General features: G+C 47.7%; 2 protein-coding genes and 1 long non-coding RNA gene across 3 annotated transcripts in view; 1 reads left to right on the forward strand and 2 right to left on the reverse strand.

The window, feature by feature from the left end:
- Positions 1-17,073, forward strand: LOC114439110 (uncharacterized). Its single transcript, XR_003671023.1, has 6 exons — positions 1-133; positions 13,116-13,361; positions 13,508-13,620; positions 15,040-15,212; positions 16,531-16,647; positions 16,888-17,073. It is a non-coding gene; the product is annotated as an uncharacterized LOC114439110 (long non-coding RNA).
- On the reverse strand, positions 3,725-9,598 carry LOC114439097 (protein-tyrosine kinase 6-like). The gene is made up of 8 exons (XM_028410855.1): positions 9,013-9,598; positions 7,638-7,759; positions 7,116-7,279; positions 6,762-6,927; positions 5,313-5,474; positions 5,006-5,187; positions 4,771-4,924; positions 3,725-4,600 (listed from the first exon to the last, which is right to left on the reverse strand). Exons 1-8 carry the CDS (start codon positions 9,429-9,431, stop codon positions 4,425-4,427), a joined length of 1,545 nt encoding a protein of 514 aa, XP_028266656.1. The 5' UTR covers positions 9,432-9,598; the 3' UTR covers positions 3,725-4,424.
- srms (src-related kinase lacking C-terminal regulatory tyrosine and N-terminal myristylation sites) overlaps positions 10,834-20,046 on the reverse strand; it is an 18,108-nt gene continuing 8,895 nt past the window's right edge. Inside the window, exons 4-8 of the mRNA XM_028410857.1 lie at positions 16,482-16,629; positions 15,038-15,196; positions 13,513-13,694; positions 13,163-13,319; positions 10,834-13,038 (exon numbers count right to left, since the gene is read on the reverse strand). Of these exons, the coding sequence (XP_028266658.1) occupies positions 12,839-13,038; positions 13,163-13,319; positions 13,513-13,694; positions 15,038-15,196; positions 16,482-16,629 (846 nt within the window). The 3' untranslated portion in view covers positions 10,834-12,838. The remainder of the gene's footprint in view (positions 13,039-13,162; positions 13,320-13,512; positions 13,695-15,037; positions 15,197-16,481; positions 16,630-20,046) is intronic.

Raw genomic sequence — 20,046 nt, forward strand, 5'->3', positions numbered from 1 at the left:
TTTACAGGAATGCATGTCTCACTGCCCGGCGTGTCCTCACAGCTGTCCTGTGCTGACAGAACATGCCCGACGTCTTCCGATCCTGAGGCCTGTACAGCCACAGAGGTCTGCGTCAGGAGGCTTTAAAGCAACCGTAAGTTTGTCATGTATGAAGAGTCCAGTGAATCAACTGCTCGCTCAGACACAAAAGCTGTTTTTACCTCGTGTTCTTGTAGATGTTTTTTTAGACTCTGTTCTGTTTCCAATCAGCTGCTGCTGCTGTTTCTGATCCATAATTTAATTTCACTGTGTAATTAAACACAGAACTGAACCAACCTGTTCCTGCTTCATCTGTTTCTGCTGTGAGCCCAGAGAGGTTAGGAAGTGTCCAGAGTGTGTGTCTGTGTGTGTGTGTGTGTGTGTCTGTGTGTGTGTGTGTCTGTGTCTGTGTGTGTGTGTCTGTGTGTGTCTGTGTGTGTGTGTGTGTCTGTGTGTGTGTGTGTGTCTGTGTGTGTGTCTGTGTGTGTGTGTCTGTCTGTGTGTGTGTGTCTGTGTCTGTGTGTGTGTGTCTGTGTGTGTCTGTGTGTGTGTGTGTCTGTGTGTGTGTGTGTGTCTGTGTGTGTGTCTGTGTGTGTGTCTGTGTCTGTATGTGTGTGTGTCTGTCTGTGTGTGTCTGTGTGTGTGTGTCTGTCTGTGTGTGTGTGTCTGTGTCTGTGTGTGTGTGTCTGTGTGTGTCTGTGTGTGTGTGTGTGTCTGTGTGTGTGTGTGTGTCTGTGTGTGTGTCTGTGTGTGTGTCTGTGTCTGTGTGTGTGTGTCTGTGTGTTTGTATGTGTGTCTGTGTCTGTGTGTGTGTGTCTGTGTGTGTCTGTCTGTGTGTGTCTGTGTGTGTGTGTCTGTGTGTGTGTGTGTGTCTGTGTGTGTGTCTGTGTCTGTGTGTGTTTGTCTGTGTGTTTGTATGTGTGTCTGTGTGTGTGTCTGTGTGTCTGTGTGTGTCTGTGTGTGTCTGTGTGTGTGTCTGTGTGTCTGTGTGTGTCTGTGTGTGTGTCTGTGTCTGTGTGTGTGTCTGTGTCTGTGTGTCTGTGTGTTTGTATGTGTGTCTGTGTGTGTGTGTGTGTCTCTGTGTGTCTGTGTGTGTCTGTGTGTGTGTGTCTGTCTGTCTGTGTGTGTGTGTGTCTGTGTGTTTGTATGTGTGTCTGTGTGTGTGTCTGTATGTGTGCCTCTGTGTGTGTGTCTGTATGTGTGTCTCTGTGTGTGTGTCTGTGTGTCTGTGTGTGTGTGTCTGTATGTGTGTCTCTGTGTGTGTCTGTGTGTGTGTGTGTGTGTGTGTCTGTGTGTGTCTGTGTGTGTGTCTGTATGTGTGTGTGTGTCTGTGTGTGTCTGTGTGTGTGTCTGTGTGTTTGTATGTGTGTATGTGTGTGTCTGTGTGTGTGTGTGTGTGTGTCTGTGTGTGGCTGTGTGTGTGTCTGTGTGTGGCTGTGTGTGTGTCTGTGTGTGTGTGTGTCTGTGTGTTTGTCTGTGTGTGTGTCTGTGTGTTTGTATGTCTGTGTCTGTGTGTGTGTGTGTGTTTGCTTTGGGAGGCCCCGTGCCCTGGGGCAGGTCGGCCATGTTGGGGTGAGTGGGTTTGTGAGGACGGGAACACCCGATCCTTACAAGATGATTCCTGCAGAGTTCTGGCTGATTTCCAGCTGAGCAGTGTTCACACACTAAGAGCCGGGCTCTGTGTGTGTTTGTGTGGATAAACCTCACTGCACTTTAAGAACAGAGTGAGAGAAGCTGCCGCTCTGCTTCTGCTTATTTAATGCACAGAGTGTGTGGGAGGCTTACAGCAGCACCAGGGTTAATTCTAACAACCTGAGCAGGATATGAAACATACAGTTTCCTCCCCCTGTTTTAATTTGGAAAAAAAAACAGATCCTCAAACGTTAACGACAGATTAAGTTTCCTAAAATGATCGATGATTCTCAGAAACGTAAAAAAAGAAGAGGAAGTTGATGTTTGTGTGGCTGCGGTCGGTGTGTGACCTTCTTTGTTGTTGTCATTTATGGGTTAATTTTAGACCAGAGTTTGTAGGTAAATACGAGTGTGGCTTCTGTGATGCGTAGGTTTGGGTCTGTGTGGGAAGCTCTGACCGTCACCATGTTGGCAGTGGCTGAGGCCGCCTAAACACCTGATTAATCCAAATGCAGGCAGCCAGAAACAGGAAGCTGATGGTCTTTTATGGCTCGGATGGCCAAAAGTAAATGGACACGTTTTTAGTTGTAAAGGTGGAAATGTAATGGTCTACCAGATCTGCAGCTGATGATTGTTTACATTATTGATTGATTATCAATGAGTCGTCAATCACGCGTGCTGACAGTTTATGGACAAATGTCCTGAAAATGAGCTGGACATTTTCAACATGGAGGCCAGTAGACACGTGCTGCCTGCGTGTCCACATACTTTTGTCCAGTAAAATGTGTTTCACAGCTCTTTACTCTGCTGCTGTTCCTCTGCCCGCCTGCAGTCCACTGCAGCTCGCAGTGGTTTATAGCCGCCATGTTTATCATGGACGGGACCCCAGCGAGGCCGCGGCGCTCACAGTCTGAGGAGATCAGAGTCTGAGTGTCAGAGTTTTGCTGCTGAGGTCGGTCAGTCCATCTGAGTCAGACCAAACTGAGAGCGTGTCTATTTCTGACCCGCCCCCATTCATGTAAAGGAAGTAGGTTAACAGGGCAACGTGACGCTGCAGGACAGAGACACACACAGATACACTGACACACACTCACACTGACACACACACACTCACTCACTCACACACACACTGACACACACACACACTGACACACACTCACTCACTCACTCACACACACACTGACACACACACACACTGACACACACACTCACTGACACACACACTCACTGACACACTCTCACTCACTCACACACACACACACTCACTGACACACAGACTCTCACTCACACACACACTCGCTGACACACACTCGCTGACACACACTCACTGACACACACACACTCTCACTCACACTGACACACACACTCTCACTCACACTGACACACACACTCTCACTCACTCACACACACACTCACACTCTCACTCACACTGACACACTCACACACACACACACACACTCACTCTCACTCACACTGACACACACTCACTCAAACACACACACACTCACTCACACACACACACTGACACACACTCACTCACACACACACACTGACACACACTCACTCACACACACACACTGACACACACACTCACAGACACTCACACACACACACCATCACAAACATACAGCTTCATGCAGCACCTGGTCGTGGTAATGCCCATATGTGGTTTCAGGTGTGTGTGTGTGTGTGTCAGTGTGTGTGTGTGTGAGTGAGTGAGAGTGTGTCAGTGTGTGTGTGTGTGTGTGGACAAAGCGACCGAATAATGAGCTGTTCAGAGACATATTTTAGATTAAAGGCTAAAAGAAAGCGGTCAGCGTGACCTTTGACCCTCAACGTCTCCTCAGTTTATTGTGGAGTTGAATGTTTGCTGACGGGGTTAAGTCCAGCAGCAGAGACGACTCACAGACGTCCTGGAAACACAAACACTTTGTCTCCATTAACACCCACAACAGACTCCTGCCTGAAACCAACAGCTGTGACCCTTGAAGTTTATGACATTATTTACATGACGTGAAAATCACAGCACATAAAAAACGCTGTAAAGACAGACGAGGCCTGTTCAGAAGTCGCATCCTTTGCACCTGTTTTATGGGTTTTTCAACAAGGCTCTGATAAGACGTCATGTGATTGAAGATGGCAGTAAATCAGTTACAGATCAGGCTGGAAATAAAACATGTTGCCGTGCATGTACACTGGTTGAAACATTTAAACTGGTTGGAAAGCGTTTTAAAATAATGTCACTGATGACACTGAAAACATGTGTTTATAGTTTTACATTCATGTTTTCATATAAATACTGAGAAGGAAAAAGTAGGACTGTCCTCAGATCTGTGTGGCTGCGCTGCCCCTCGCTGGTCAAAGTGGATATTACAGGGAAGTAAGACTTTATGCCAGGACTGCTTCCTGACATGTTTCACAGCTGAACGTGTGAATCACTCGTCTACTGCAGCTGAACACAGACATGTTTGTTGTTTAGTGGTACAGCACGTGTGTGGTTGATTGGTCGTTGGTCCATCCAGATGTTGAAGTAGTGTTCTTGGTCTGCGTCTTTTTGTTACATAGAAACATAGAAAAATCGAACCGGAGACAGAAGCAGTGACTGTAGATTGTTTCAAAAATAGTTTCTAAGTCTGCCAAATGGTTTCGGCTCCATAAAAATAATCTCTGCAGCCCTAATGGACGGAATATAATACACCAGGCTTTTTTTTAAAGTCCCGCTCAGTCCGACTCTCTGCTGCCCCTCTGTGGCCATGAGTGCATCCTGCAGGCGGTCACTCCAGCTCATAGCTCTCCAGTTGGACCTTGAGGGACTTGAAGTCCGGCCTGTCCGCCGGCTCGGCGCTCCAACACTTGAGCATGATCTGATAGAGGAAGTCTGGACATTTGGACGGCACCGGCATCCTGTAACCCTTTGTCACCTGCTGGTACACCTCCTGGTTACTGAACGCTGAGGGTCAGACGGGGGAAAGCAGAAGTGATAGAAGGTGGTTAAACCCAAACATACGCAGTGTTTCTAAGAATAATCTTGCTGTAAATCAGCTGCTACTCACACCTGTGTGTGTGTGTGTGAGACTGAACACGTCTGTGCTCGTCATTCACACACAGACACACACTCACCTGGGTAAGGAACGCCTCCGTAGGTGATGATCTCGTAGAGCAAAACACCAAAGGACCAGACGTCAGACTTGTTGGAGAACTTTCCGTGGCTGATTGCTTCAGGAGCGCTCCACTTGTATGGAATCTTCTTATCTTCTGTGATGTAGAACGGCTCCTGCACGGAGAAGAAAAACATCAATCTGATGCTCTACCTCTTCCTCCCTTCATCCCTCCCTCCTCCTCCTCTCCGACGGACCTTGATGACTCTGGCCAGCCCGAAGTCTGCAACTTTGCAGATGTAATCTTCTCCCACCAGGACATTTCGAGCAGCCAGGTCTCTGTGGATGCTGTTCTTCTCCTCCAAGTATGACATCCCATCAGCCACCTGGGCACCCATGTCAACGAGCGAGGCCAGGTTCTGAAGCTGACCCTCTGAACCTGAGACGGGGAGGCACAGAAAGAAACATTTACACCAGAGATGTGGTTCATCCTGTTGTTTTTCTAGTGTCTGATCTGCCTTATCAATCATTATCGATCCATATAATTTGCCACTGAAGGTTCACCTCTCAGGAAGCTGAGCAGGCTGCCTTTCTCCATCAGCTCGGTGATGATGTAGTAAGGTACGGACGCTGTGCAGACAGCAAACAGGGAGATGAGGTGACGATGACGAAGGCTCTTCAGGATCTGAACTTCCCTCTGAAACTCACGATGATTCATGTCTTTGTCTGGAGAGGAAGAAAGAACGATGGCAACAAAGAAGCTGGAGGTTTACAAAACAGAGGAACAGAGAGTCAAAAGAGGAAGAGAAGCTGCACTTACAGCCGCTGAAAACAAAGCAGCTCATGGCATCAGGGAGGCAGGAACCCCAGACTCACACATCTATTCCTCTCCTTAAAACTGACAGGGGTCATTTTTTTATTTCTAGTTTTCAAACCTGTCAGGAGGACATGAGGACCACAGACACACTGATCCATGTCCTCCAACTGTAGTAAAGTTAAATAGAAATGTATGAAAAACAACTTTGAACCTATACCGCAGGCAGCCACCAGGGGGTGACCCAGATCATTTTTAGGGAGCTTCTCTGGATTTCTTTTCACTTCATTCTTTCACACGCCCAGGCCGAAGAAACGGCCGCTGTGCATGCATCTGCATCACAAGAAATGTCCGATTGTTTAAACCGGAAACCAGGTGAGCGGTGCTTCATGGCTGCTCCACAACCACACCAAGACAGAGATCATAGTTTAATTGTTTGTGAAACACTGTGACACATGAAGGTATTCACTTCCTGCTTAGAGGTAATTATAGCTTCAAAGAGTAAAGCAGGTTGATCAGATCAGTCGCCTGCTGGTTTTAAAGCCGGTGACCTCTCTCTCTCTCTCTCTCTCACAAATAGTTTATCAGTGTGTCACTGTGATTCCTCACATCGCTATGCTGCCTGTACGGCCAGTTGAAATGTATCAATGGGGAAACATCTGTTCGACCACACCTGGTTTCAGCATCAGTGCGGCCCAGCGTGCTCTGTATTCATTGTTTTAATCCCTCATAATATCAATAGCTATCCAGCTTAGCACTGTGCTAACAGTGTGTGAACGGTGTGTGAGTCAGCTGATGAGTAAGCCACACACGGGAGTGTCGCTTACAGCATGTCAGTCAGTTCAGTCCAGTTCACTGTCTGTCTGCCCAGCTCCTGGAACCAGGCAGTTTGTTAATCTGAAACAAAACATAATCCAGAATCTGAAACCTGACGAAATCTTCTCACATTAAACAAACTTCTCCACCATTTTCTTCACTATTATTGCTATGACGGGAAGATAAGGAGGGTGGACAGCTTTGACCACTGCTGTTGTTTTTCTGGAAGTCTAACGAGCTAAAACCTTCCCGTCCGTCACTGTTTCCTGCAGCCTTGGTGGTACGATCTGTCACTAACAGCTCATCTGACATGCAGCGGCCACAGGAGGCTGCAGAAATGTTTCCAAGCCCTGAAGCATCGACCTGCTGATGGTAAGACGTACCATTTTTGAGGACCTTGATGGCGACGTTGATGTGGTTTTTCCAGCGTCCGCGGTACACATCCGCAAAGTATCCGTTGCCCAGCTCCTCCTCCAGGGTGAACTCCTCTTTGGGGAGCTCCCACTCATCCACAGTGAAGTGACACAGATCCGGCGTGTCAGGCTTTTTCTGAGGATGACAAAAGCAGCACGGGACAGTTGTTACAGCTGAAAGGAAGCGACGTGAAGCTCAGTGATGTGGCAATCTGTCAGAAATGACAGCTGCTGATCCATAATTCCTGTTTTCACCCGAACACAAACACACACTCATGAGGAAGGAAAAGGACAGAGAGAGGACCAGCATGTGTCCTGCCTCACCCTCTTGCAGGGGATCCCCAGTCTGACGGTGTTGTTGAGGCTGTTGGAGCAGTAGTACTCCACCAGGTCAATCAGAGAGGTGAAGTGGTGGTGCAGCTCCACGTGGAAATCACTCTCCTCTGTGTGGTTGATCTTAAAGTGTTTCACCTGGTTGAGTGACCGCACTGCAGAGACATTCACACCACGTTAATTCATACTCATTTCCAATGTGATGGTAAGGTGACATCTTGATGCTGATCTGCAGCTGATTATTCAATCTGTGTATTCACACCAAACCAGACTAACTGTTCGTGTGTGTGTGAGTGATGGCAGAATATCCCAGAGTCAATATTAGAACCAGGCATGCCTTACTGAGCACTACTGGCATGTCCTTTGTGTTATGCTGGTTTCATTCGAAGTCTTTGTGAACAAGAAGAATAAGTGAAATACAGAGGGGGTCTTTAGTGCGGCTCTGTGTGAAGGTGGCGTTTTTCTGAACTGAAGTGAAACTGCCTCCTCCTCCTCCTCCTCTTTATATCTTGCCTGATAAAACATATCCGACGTCGTTCTTCTCGCTGTGTCGGATGAGAAAAGCTCCCTCCTCGTTTCCTGGTCCCATCAAATGGCTCTGGGCCTCGAAGCGGTTCATGGTCCCATAAAACCACCTGCATAGAGACAAAGGGGACCATGAAAGCCATTTCTTCACATGTGAGACACATTCAGAGGCCGACTATTCAGAGGCCGACTGGTCAGGGGCCGACTGGTCAGGGGCCGACTGGTCAGAGGCCGACTATTAGATCCTAGCAAATTTTCTAGAAAATGTAGTGGCCTAGAAAAACACTAAAATACGAATTTTTTGAGAAATTTTGCATTTTAAAAAAATCACTATAAATAATCCATAAACACTACAGCAGATATTTTACCTGATTATTGTTAAAGAAAGTCTCCCCTATCACCACAGTGAGTTTCATGAAAAATACTGCAGGATTATGGAGAAATGTAAGGTTAAATTGGCACAAAAATCCGAATTTTTGAGAGATTTTGCATTTTAAAAAATCACAATAAATAAACCATAGAAACTACAGCAGATATTTTATGGGAATATTGTTAAAGAAAGTCTCCCCTATCACCACAATGAGTTTCATGAATAAATACTGCAGGATTATGGAGAATTGTAAGGTTAAATTGGCACAAAAATCCAAATTTTTGAGAGATTTTGCATTTTTAAAAAATCACGATAAATAAACTGCAGCAGATATTTCACTGGATTATTGTTGTTATTGTTATGGTCTCCCCTATCACCGCAGAGAGTTTCATGATACAATACTGCAGGATTATGGAGAAATGTAATATTGGCTTAATCATCAGTCACACATCAACTCCACACACACACACACACACACACACACACACACACTTCAAGCTTATTTATTGCGTCTTATTTTTGGAGCAGCTGTTAACACTTGGGAATATCCACACTTCTCATTCTGTTGCAGCAACAAACTGCAGCGAGAGACATGAGAAGAAAAGAAGAAGTCACGGCTGCTGCGTCATGGTTGCGTCATTATGCGCTGCAGTAAGAAAGGTGTTGGCACTTCATGCTGCTGCACCTGACAGACTGAACGGAGGAGTCGGACGGGTAGAACTGTCCTCAGGTTACTGATAACAAGATACTGAAGTGATTCATGTCGCTGAGAAGGAGCGCAGATTCAGCAGATCGTGTCAGAGCTGTGGAATGTCCCTAAACCTCCAGGACTGTTACTGCAGGACTCCGCTGGGGGCGCGCTGCAGGAACATGTTTGTTTACATGCTCTCGTATTAAACCATCATATAAACATTAATGTTAGAATGACGACATCGATCTGTTCACTATGGTTTACGTGCGTAATGACACCTTCAGACAGACCAGGACACTCACGGCTGCGTCTTCGGGGACTCCGCCCTCGCCAGGTAGTTGTTGGGAACGACCCCGCTGTCCAGGACGCGCCCGTTCTTGTCGATCTTCCGCGCCGTCCACCAGTCTCCGTTGCGGCTGACGACACTGAACAGGTCTCCTTCCTGGAACGACAGCTCCTCCTGATGCCGGGCTTCAAACGGCCACATCGCCGTGTAGATAGAGCCGCCCTCGGTCACTCGCTCCTGCGCCGTGGACGGCTGGCTCGGTGGTCTGTCCTCGCCGCCGCGGTCACGGCTGCTGCTGCCGCTGCCGCTGCTGCCATCACCTCCTCCTCCTCCTCCTCCTCCTCCTCCTCCTCCTGGAGCAGGCTTTTTGTCCTTGAATATCCTCTGCCATAGTGACTCCAGACACGGGCACGTTTTTCGGAGACACTCACCCATAGATAACCGCGACAGGCCGCCGAGCCTCCCTCTGCGTCTGCGCAGCTCTCCGCACCTGTCAGGCAGGTAGATGATGCAGCGCCAGGATTGCGCGGAATGCTTCTCAGAAAGTGGAGCAGCGGAGTTAATGCTGTTCAGTGTGACTGCCGCGAACAGAGAAGAACTTCCCCATAAGTAGGAAGAACCCCGCCTTCTCTCTGAGCGCCGTCATAAACCGCACACTTTGCCCTCTCTGCTGCTGGAGGAACAGAGGAGCTTAATATACTATAACAGCTCATACTTTCTCCTCTGACTCCATGCTGCAGCTGTCCCCTGTCCTTTCTCCTCCACTACATGTCTCCAGTGTCTGTAGTTCCTTGTTCCATGTGATGAACACAGTGCTGGACTGATGTGAGGTCAGACTCTGCATGGAGCTGGTGTCACGCTGCCAGCTGTGTTTCTATAATGAGCCTCAGTCATGATGCCGGTGCTCTGGCTCAGTGAGCTAACTAGTTAGCTGCTGTCTGCTAACACAGGTCCATCCATGAATGATGAACATGAATCATCACATGAATCTACAGCAGGAACACTGACACAGTAAACATGCTGAATGCCTGTTTGTTATCAGCAGCCTCTCTGTTCACTTGATGCCCACAGCCTGCCTCATGACACACAGACCTGTCCACAGCTGCTTCTGGACTCAACATGGACATTAACTACACATGGTCCATTTGACTTTGATTATTTTAACCTGTTCACATCCTTTGCAATGGAAATCAGTCATATATATTCAGTGTGTGAGTACTTTTACTTTGAATACTTTAAGTACATTTAAAAGTACTTAAGACTTTTACTTAAGTAGGATTGTTGATGCAGCACTTCTACTTTTACTTGAGTATATATTTTGCTGGGTAATTGTACTTTTACTTAAGTACCGACCTTCAGTACTTCCTCCACCTCTGCCGATAGGTGAATATGTCTTCATGTTGTCGGGAAATCTGATGATCTGTGATTGTGACACTCACCTGGTCAGATGACAGGTTACTTACCAGAAGTAGTTTGCACTTCCTAGCCGTTTGCTCTGACAGATTCCAAAGAAATAAACGGAGCCAAATATTTGTCCTCGTACGAGCTGCAGGGAAGCTTCATTTTCAAATCTGCTGCCAAAACGTAGGCGGTGAGAAGGAGGTGAGCAGGAGTAGTGCTGCAGTTTGGGTGTCTGCTGGTCATCATGGTTCAGGTTCTGGTCCAGGCTGTTTAAGGGTCTGTACAGTCTGATGAAGGGCGATGAGGTCGGCGTTAGGGGGGCCTTGAGGGTCAAGACAGACGAGTTACACAGCAAAGTAAGAAGATCCACTCCTGGAGCTCTGTGTCACACTGAACCAGGATTATTTGTGGGAAATAAAACTGCTGCACAAACGAGTTTCAAAACAATATTTAAAATATTTTATTCTTTGCATCACTGGTGTTTACACCTGCCTGCACACAGGTACAAACACACACACAGGTCTGTGATATGGTGATTATGGCTCAAGTTTCCTGAACTTGGCTTTTGTCTGCTGCAGATTTCATGCATAAAGGACCAGAGTTGCATTGTGGTCGTATTGCATTGCATGTTGCAATTTAGTGGTGCAGAAATCCTCCTTCCTACCCGACTGAGAGTCCTCTGAATCTGGCCGATTCTCCGTGCAGGTCCGTCTGCCTCGGCGGTTGTGGTTTCATACGGTGTACAGAGTCTGTGTTGTAAACATAGGCACTCGAGTTGTAACTGGCCGTTATTTGTAGGCCTCTAGAAGAGCTTCAGTGACGGAAGGCCCGTACACAAAGCACTGTGGCCCGCTGGCTTTTCAAGCACTGGTTTAGTCACCAATAAATGCATCTCGCAAAGATAAAAAAAAAAAAAAACAGTTTAGACACATAACACCTTCATTAACCCCTGTAACAGAAGAACAAAATACTTGTGGGTTCATAACAAGAAAAACATAAATCAGTGGAGCCACATTTGAGGCGTCATGATGCAGGGAAACAGGTGACTGTTGTCATTCAGGCTTTGTCCTGAGAGTGGCGCCAGAGAAAAGGTCATGTCGTCTCATGAGAGGAAGGGTTAATCCTCTGAACAGTGGCCATTGTTTTAGACCCTCTCTCAGGTCTAAGCTGGACTTTGTCTGCATGCTGAGTGTTTGTTTATTTAGTATATTACGTCACTGCAGAATGTCAGGGTGCATGTTAATTAGCATGCTAACATGCTAAAGTCTGCACGTTAACATGCTTTCACATGCGCTGGGGAGCTGTTCTGATGCTGAAGTCTTTATTTATGGCATCATGTGATGGGGCACAGGGGGGAAACACCACCCGAACATTTGACTGAAATCTTTTGTTGACTTCATCTAATGGTTTTTAGGGGAAATATTCCAACACTGAAGTTGCTGTTTTATTCTTAACACAGCGTTGGATAAGAAGCTTGTTACCACTGTGATGTCACTGTCAAAAATGAATCTAATCGATCACAAAGAAATGACACAAAGTTTAGATTGGACTTGTCCTTAGCAGCAGCGTGTTCTTCAGAAGTAACGGCCAGAATGCTGCAGTTGACCAATCAGAATCCACGGTGTCATAGTTAGAATTCTACAAAAGTATCCATCAAGACTCATCTCTGAGTCTGTATGGAGACATCTCCTCATACTGCCAGTCATTATGCTAAGCTAGGCTAGCACCATAGTCAATATAGAGACATCACAGTCGTATCAACCTTATCACCAGTACGATAGCGACCTTAAAATGAGAACTTTGGCATCAGCCAATGAGCTGAAGGTATGAACAGAGAGACGTCTGCTCTGTTAGCATCCCTGCTACACAGGTTTAAATGTCCAATTAACCCTGTAGTGATAAAGAATCCCAGTTTAATGATTAAGTTAAATTCACTTCATGTTCTCTACAGTCAGATGAACCAAATGTATGAATATATCAGCAGATTGGATTGAAGAAAAATTTCAGACTGCTCCTTTAAAGGACTATAAAATAAGGATCCTGCGTGTCCGCTGAAGCTGCTGATGTTTGCTTTGAGGAGTTCTGAAACTTTGCAGCAGTCACCATGGCTTCATCACAGCGTGGCTAACAGCTAGCATTTATTCATTATTGCACATAATCTCACTTCAGCTTCATGGTCATTCAGTGAAGTCCTGGCCTGTGAGTGTGTGCGTGTGTGTGTGCGCGCACGCAGACATGGCACATAACAAATCATCATCCGTTATAAAACACAGAAACAAAGGAGTTAAAAACAGTGGAGTGGATTTACTCAGTCTGTCTCTGTCCTGGCCTTTGATTTGGCGTCGGCTCCATACTGGACTTTCCTTCTGCTCCTCTCAGAGTTTTTGAGAGTACCCTGTAGTGACTAAAAACCCCTCTGTGTGCAGAGGCTCCTCCTCTGTCTACACCTCTATGGTCTTGAAATATATCCTGGCGTATATCGTGTCCAGCTGGCTGTGCAGGGCGTGGAACGACGGCCTCTTCGAGGGCTCGGCCGCCCAGCAGTCCATCATGATGCGGTAAATGTTCTGTGGACAGCGCGTCGGACAGGGCAGCCGGAACCCCGACGACAGCAGGTCCAACACCTCCTTGTTGCTTTTCCCTGAAGGGAAGACATATGAAAGCAGTGAGGAAGAGCCGGCTGCTCATTTCTTCTTCTTCTTCTTCTTTGTTTTTCAGGCACAAACAGAACAGAAGAATCCACATGACGCAAACCTGAGCCGTACCTTCATAAGGCATTTTGCCTCGCGACATCATCTCGTACAGCAGCACGCCGAACGACCACACGTCTGATTTCACAGAGAAGTGCTGGTAAATGGCCGCCTCGGGCGCCGTCCACCGCACGGGGATCTTAGTGCTCTTACTGGCTCTATACACGCTGTCCTGCAGAGAGGAGGAGGAGGAGGAGACACGGGTGAAGATGCTGTGAGTAAACACCTCCTTCATGGAGCTGCCGTGTGTCAGGTGTGGGTGAATATTGTAGACAGGCAGTCTTTACAGAAACACAGCTCATATTTGAAAAGAACCCTGCGCTGTTCTAAAATTAACCTCCGCCCTCCCTTCTGTCACAGCTCACCTTAATGATCCGAGCCAGTCCAAAGTCGGCCACCTTGCAGACCAGGTCGTCTCCCACCAGGATGTTCCTGGCAGCCAGGTCCCTGTGGACGATGTTCCTGTCCTCCAGGTAGGCCATGCCCTCTGCTATCTGGCTGCCCATGTAGATCAGATGAGCTGAGGTCAGCACCTGGCCTTCAGCAGCTGAGAGCGCACACACAAACACACACACACACACACACACACACACACACACACACACACACACACAGTCATAAGACTAGACTTAGATTTATCCTCATTCCTTCTGTGGAAGCTTTTTTTTCTAAGGTAAAACGTTGTGAGCTTCATCAATAAAACTAGTTATGTTCTATAAAATCTGACGTTTTCACAGAGGGGGCTAAGCTAAGCTCTGACCTTCGGGGCTCAGACTTGAAGCCCATGCGGAAGTGTCAAATAGTTGTAATTCACGCCGCAACCACTGGGGGCTGGCTCCAGCAGCGAGTCATTTCCCATAGACTCCCATGTTAAAACTTCACAGCAGAACATGTTTACAGCCTGGTACAAAAACCACTCTGGTCTCAGATGATAGGTTCTCTTCTAGTGTCGGCTGTAGGGGGGTGAATTTTTTTTACAACTCACTCGTTTTAATTATATTCAGACTTAAAATTACGCATAATTATGGGCGTTGCTGCTTTGAGTGACAGGCGGTTGCCGTATCAGGGTGTGTGTTTCCTGCTTCCACGATCGCCCGCCCCCCTAAACCCCACTCGTGCTTGGCTCTTTGTCCATATTTGGAGTTTTGGTGGATGTGACACTGCCAACATGGCGGCGGTCAGAGCGTCCTGGAGCCTCCCACCGAGCCTCAAGACTGACAGGACGCCTCATTTCCTGACATATTAAGAGTGTATCTTTGAACATGTATTAGGAACCTTTCAGTCTGAGCTACACCCATCAGTCAGACAGCTTTTATTGCTGCAGCAGCACCACAGGCTGCCCAGGATGCAGTGTACACCTGAAACAATGACACACTGTTCTGCTGGGTTGTTGTTATTTACACACAGCAGCTCCATGTTTCCATGGCTGAAGGAGGAACCGCTCGGGCACAGCGGACATTTCAGTACGAGTGTGGAGCTGGTTCTCTGCAGATAAGTCCAGTAAGGATATGAAGAATAAAAAGCGTCCTCTGGCATGACAAATATGCGATGCAGCCCCCTCCCGTCCGCTCACTAAGACCCTCTGTGATTAAAGCCTTTTGTAAGATGTCAGAACAATATTTCTCTCCTGAGCGGAGCTGCCAGAGCACAGATTATAATTCCAGTTGCTTTGGATTTAAGGAGAGATTTAACGTCACTCGGTCTAAATACTCTTTCTGAGGAATTTCCAAAAAAAAGAAAACAGAAATCTGAGGTAGAGGCTGAAGGCTGAAGAACCAGCAGAGCCTCCTCTGACTGAGACAGGAAGCACTCAGCTCATTAACCCCTGCAGAGCCACCATGTTGCCGCTGCGCTCTAACTCTGTGTGTGTGTCTGTGTGTGTGTACTCACAGGAGAGGTAGGACTTGAGGCTTCCTTTGCTCATCAGCTCCGTCACGATGTAGACCGGCTCTCCTCTGGAGCACATGGCCAGCAGCTGGATCAGCTTCGGGTGATGGAGGCTCTTCAGCGCCTGGACCTCCTTCACAAACTCGTCCTGCTTTGTGTCCTCTGGAGGAAGACAAATGTTGGTACCTTTGTTTGGTCTGTCCCCTCCCCCACCCCCTCGTCAGTTTTCTCCAACACATCACTGATTCGTGTTTAAGCAGCTTCCCTCTCACTCTCTCTCTTTTATTAACCTCCACTTCTCTTCGTCTGTCTGTCAGTGTGTAACTTTTAATCCAGCCTTCCTTGCAGCTGTAGTCAGAACATTGTCTTCACTAAGACTGACCCACTGCTGGCTAAACCTTTGTTACATCCCAGGCTCAGAAATAGTGTCAAAAAATGCAGTTCCCTCTGTGGCCTGTGGGGGCTCCAAAAGTGAGTCAGTCCCCACAGACCTCCATTTTAAAATGGAGCTATGGCCCTGCCGTCATGGTGAGCTGCTGAAGGTCAAAGCAGTGTGAACTGTTTAAAGAAGATAAAATAATCCAGGCCCACTGTTTACTATAAACACTTCACTCACATCAAAGTCACTCAGGCCCTGAGAAAGTCATTCCAGCTAGAGCTAGCTGGATACGTTCAGACCTATTTTGAAATCTGGCTATCACACAAGCGTGTCCGCACTCAATCCGGCTTAAGCTGGCTTGTTTGCGGTCCTCCAAACCACTAGGTGTCGCCTCGTAATATACAGCGTCCGTTCAGGCCGCAGTAGGACCGCGTGTGCGCATGCGTTTTTTGTACTGGAAGTAGCACATCGCTAAAACCACTAGCATGTTGCTAACCGGAAGTGTCACGTCGCTAGCCACATTTGCGTTCACACCTGAGTCACATTTGAGCCAATCCGGCTAGATCCACCTCTTGTAGGTGGATCTAGCCGGATTGAAATCAAACTGGATACAGCCGGATTCGAGGTGTTCACACTCAGAAAAAAACATCTGGATACATCTGGATACGGCCCTAATCCCGCTTTAGCCAGATTTATTTCCCCAGTGTGAACGGGGTATCAGTGTAGGTGACACATTTCCCACAGTGCTCTCTGAGAACCTTGCAAGATCAGCTGTGAGAGTTTGTGTGATTGCTCTCCCTGCCACAAGGGGGAGACACGGATTCTGCACCGAGGCTTCAATTAGCTGCTTGCACCGCTTCATTTCGAGACATGATGACCCCGTTCACACTGGGGAAATCAATACGGCTAGAGCGGGATTCGGGCCGTATCTGGATATATCCCACGTGGACACGTGTGTGGATTGACGTTCTCCAGTGTGAACGGGGCCTACGTGGAGTTTCTGTGTTGTGCCTGTACCACAGTCTGCAGGACAACAAACAAACATAGACATTTGTGTGTTGAGTGTACCTTGTTTCAGCGTCTTTATGGCCACCTTCTTGTTCTCCGTTGTCCACAGGGCCTCCCACACCTCTCCAAAGTGTCCCTCGCCCAGCTTCTTGTGGAGCCTGAACTCCTCTCGCGGCCGCTCCCACGGCTCCATGTCGAACAGCTCGCGCTGCGCAGAGACAACAGGGTGAGTTCCACATGTCACCGTAAGAACCGCTCCTGCTGCAGCTCAGCACTTTTAAAACAACTCCTCACAATAAAAAGATGCTGACACACACACTCACACACACACACACTCGCACACACACTCACACGCTGGCTGTGCTGAAAGCTGCAGATTTACAGGATGCTCACATGTACCAAGCAAAGAGGCTCCAGTTCAAACCAGCTGCGTTTAGATGTTAATTTAAATGTTTTAATTTTTCAGGTTTATGTGACGACGCCTCCTGCAGCACCGTGTCAGGTAAGACGAAGATGTACGAGTGAGTGAATGAACGACAATTAGGCTTAAATAACACATTGATTTTTTATTAACAATCAGGTGCTACAAAACATTTAGTTCTAATGCTCTAAGTGCTTTAATAATAAAATACAATAGAAATCAACAGATCAGGGAAATGATGAATACGTTAAAATAAATAAGGCACAGACAGTGAGCGACGGCGCATTGATCACACACTTGGTGAGAACGTTCCCTCTCTTCATTTCTGATTATGTGCGATTGATCTCACTCGTGGCTCTCTGGGCAGCGCAGCGGGCGATTAATCATCATATAAAGGGTTAAACATGATGTTCTGCCTCCAAAACACGACTCAGGGAGCATTTTAAAGCCAAGATAGCAACAAACATGTTTTAAAATGAAGAGAGGAAACATTTAAATCAACCACGTTTGATACTTGAAAACTTCAAAGACACGTTGAAATGATGAATGTTTAGCTCGCTGCTGCTTGATCAGAACCTAATGAAATTCAAATAGACCAGTTAAAAAGGCAGACTGGCTGCTGGGGCTTCTGCTTTTATGTCAATAAAAATAATCAGGAAGAAAATCAGAATCTAAAAACAAAGTGATGCTGTAGAGAGTCCGTCTGAGCGGCTGTGTGGATGTTGTGGATGTCACTGCAGTCACCACGGCTCTCTTCAGGTCACGGCTTGTTGGAGCTCAGGTCTGAAAGTTTCCGCCTTCTTGTGAACTTCTGGTTACAGGAAGTCAGGAGGCGCTCGATCAGTTCTACATCGGAGTGCTGCTCTTTGAAATGATCCAAACAAATCAGGCTGCGCCACAGCTGAAACTCTCAGATCACAGGCTGAGCCTGCAGCGGCACACCTGATCTCATTCTTATGAAACAGAACGCTCAGGATCGGGTCTCCTTCTGTGGCGAGTGTAGGGTGTGTGTCTGTGTGTGTCTGTGTATGTCTGTGTGTGTGGAACTGTCGCTGAGCTGCGTCGTGTCCCGCCAGGCTCTGACTGATGAGCATGAAGAGCGGCTGCCGCTCGCTGTGGGGTTTACTGTAAGCAGCAGTGCATGACATGTGTTTACATCTGACTGCTCCCTTATGCATGCAGCTGCTCCTCGCTTGCTCTTCCAGGAGCGGAGCGAGGGAGCGTTTTCTTCACTTCCTCCTCCTGGAAGATGAAGAATAGGAATAAGATGAAGATGGTCTTCCACAGAGGACACAGAATTAAGACCACTGTCTTCTACTTCCTTCTAGCAACAAAGAAAGAAAGACGAGGAAGAGGATGGTCTTTTTCTTTGTCTTCTTCCTCCTGCTCTTCCTGGAAAAGGACAAACAAAAAGACTTCCTGTCTTTCCTCGTCTTTCTTCTAGACAGTGAAGCAGAAAACTTTGGTCTTCATTCCTCCTCCTCCTCTTTGAAGGGAAAAAGACCATCCTCATCTCTCCACCTGTATAAAGGAGGAGGAGGGGAGACCATCATCATCTTCAGCTGCTCCTTCATTTATCTTCCAGGAGGAGGAGGAAGTGCAGGAGAAAGATGTCCTCCTCTCCCTGCCTCCTCTCCTTCAAGAGGAGGAAGGAAATGCTTCCTGCAAAAAAGACCACGCCCTCAGAAGGAGGAATAAAACGGTGAGGAGGTCTTTGCCTGGAGGAAGAGAGGAAGAGGAATAAAGACGGACTCCTTTACTTCCTAGTAAACGTCTCACTGGAAATAAGGATAAGAATCATGTTCCTGTCCTCCTATTCCTGGAAGAGGAGGAAGAAGAAGACATCCTCTTCCTTCACTCCAGGAGAAACATGTGACATCATCCCTCCATCTTTTCTTGAAGAGGAGGAAGAGGAGGAGGAAGAAGAAGAGGAGGACAAGGAGGAGGGGGAAGAAGAGGAAGAGGAGGAAGGAGAGCAGGAGGAGGAGGAGGATGAAGAAGAGGAGCAGGAGGAAGAAGAGGGGGAGGAGGAGGAGGAGGAGGACGAGGAAGAAGAAGAGGAGGAAAAGGAGGAGGACGAGGAGGAGGAGGGTTATTTCCCTCTTCCTCTTCTTCCTCCTCTTCTTCTTCTTCCTCGTCCTCCTGCTCGTCTTCCTTTTCCTCGAGTAGGAGTGAAGAGGAGGAAGAGGAGCAGGAGGAGGAAGAAGGGGAAGAGGAGGAACGAGAGCAGGAGCAGGAAGAGGAGGAGGAGGAGGATGAAGAAGAGGAGCAGGAGGAAGAAGAGGAGAAGGAAGAAGAAGAAGAAGAGGAGGAGGAAGAGGAGGAGGAAGAGGAGGAGGAAGAGGAGGAGGAAGAGGAGGAGGAAGGGGAGGAGGCTCTTCTTCCTCCTCCCCTTCCTCCTCCTCTTCCTCCTCCTCTTCTTCTTCTTCTTCCCCCTCCTCTTCACTCCTGCTCGAGGAAGAGGAAGACGAGCAGGAGGAGGAGGAAGAAGGGGAGGAGGAAGAAGAGCCTCCTCCCCTTCCTCCTCCTCGTCCTCCTCCTTTTCCTCCTTCTCCTCTTAATCCTCCTCCTCCTCCTCTTCCTGCTCCTGCTCTCGTTCCTCCTCTTCCCCTTCTTCCTCCTCCTGCTCCTCTTCCTCCTCTTCACTCCTACTCGAGGAAAAGGAAGACGAGCAGGAGGAAGAGCACGAGGAAGAGCAGGAGGAGGAAGAAGAAGAGGAGGACAAGGGGGGGGAGGAAGAAGAAGTAGAGGGAAATAATAATTATAATAATAATAATAATAATAATTTCCCTCTACTTCTTCTTCCTCCTCCCCCTCTTCCTCCTCCTCTTCTTCTTCCTCCTCTTCCTTTTCCTCGAGTAGGAGGGAAGAGGAGGAAGAGGAGCAGGAGGAGGAAGAAGAGGAGGAGCAGGAAGAGGAAGAAGAAGAAGAGGAGGAAGAGGAAAATAACCCTCCTCCTCCTCCTCTTCCTCCTACTCGAGGAAAAGGAAGACGAGGAAGAGGAGGAAGAAGAAGAGGAGGAGGAGGAGGAAGAAGAAGAGGAGGAGGACGAGGAAGAGGAAGAAGAAGAGGAGGAGGACGAGGAAGAGGAGGAAGAAGAGGAGGAGGACGAGGAAGAGGAAGAAGAAGAGGAGGAGGAAGAGGGGGAGGAGGGAGAAGAAGTAGAGGGGGAGGCTCTTCTTCCTCTTCCTCCTCCCCTTCTTC

Source organism: Parambassis ranga, chromosome 7 (genome assembly GCF_900634625.1).
Source record: "Parambassis ranga chromosome 7, fParRan2.1, whole genome shotgun sequence".
Lineage (NCBI taxonomy): Eukaryota > Metazoa > Chordata > Actinopteri > Ambassidae > Parambassis > Parambassis ranga.

Excerpts from the sequence above, each read along its gene's own strand:
- LOC114439097 (XM_028410855.1), bottom strand. The coding sequence starts at position 9,431 with ATGGGTGAGTGTCTCCGAAAAACGTGCCCGTGTCTGGAGTCACTATGG. Across the intron at positions 7,280-7,637 it reads CGTCGGATATGTTTTATCAG|TGCGGTCACTCAACCAGGTG; the intron begins GCAAGATATAAA and ends ATGTCTCTGCAG. Across the intron at positions 5,475-6,761 it reads CATCAAGGTCCTCAAAAATG|ACAAAGACATGAATCATCGT; the intron begins GTACGTCTTACC and ends CTTCCTCTCCAG.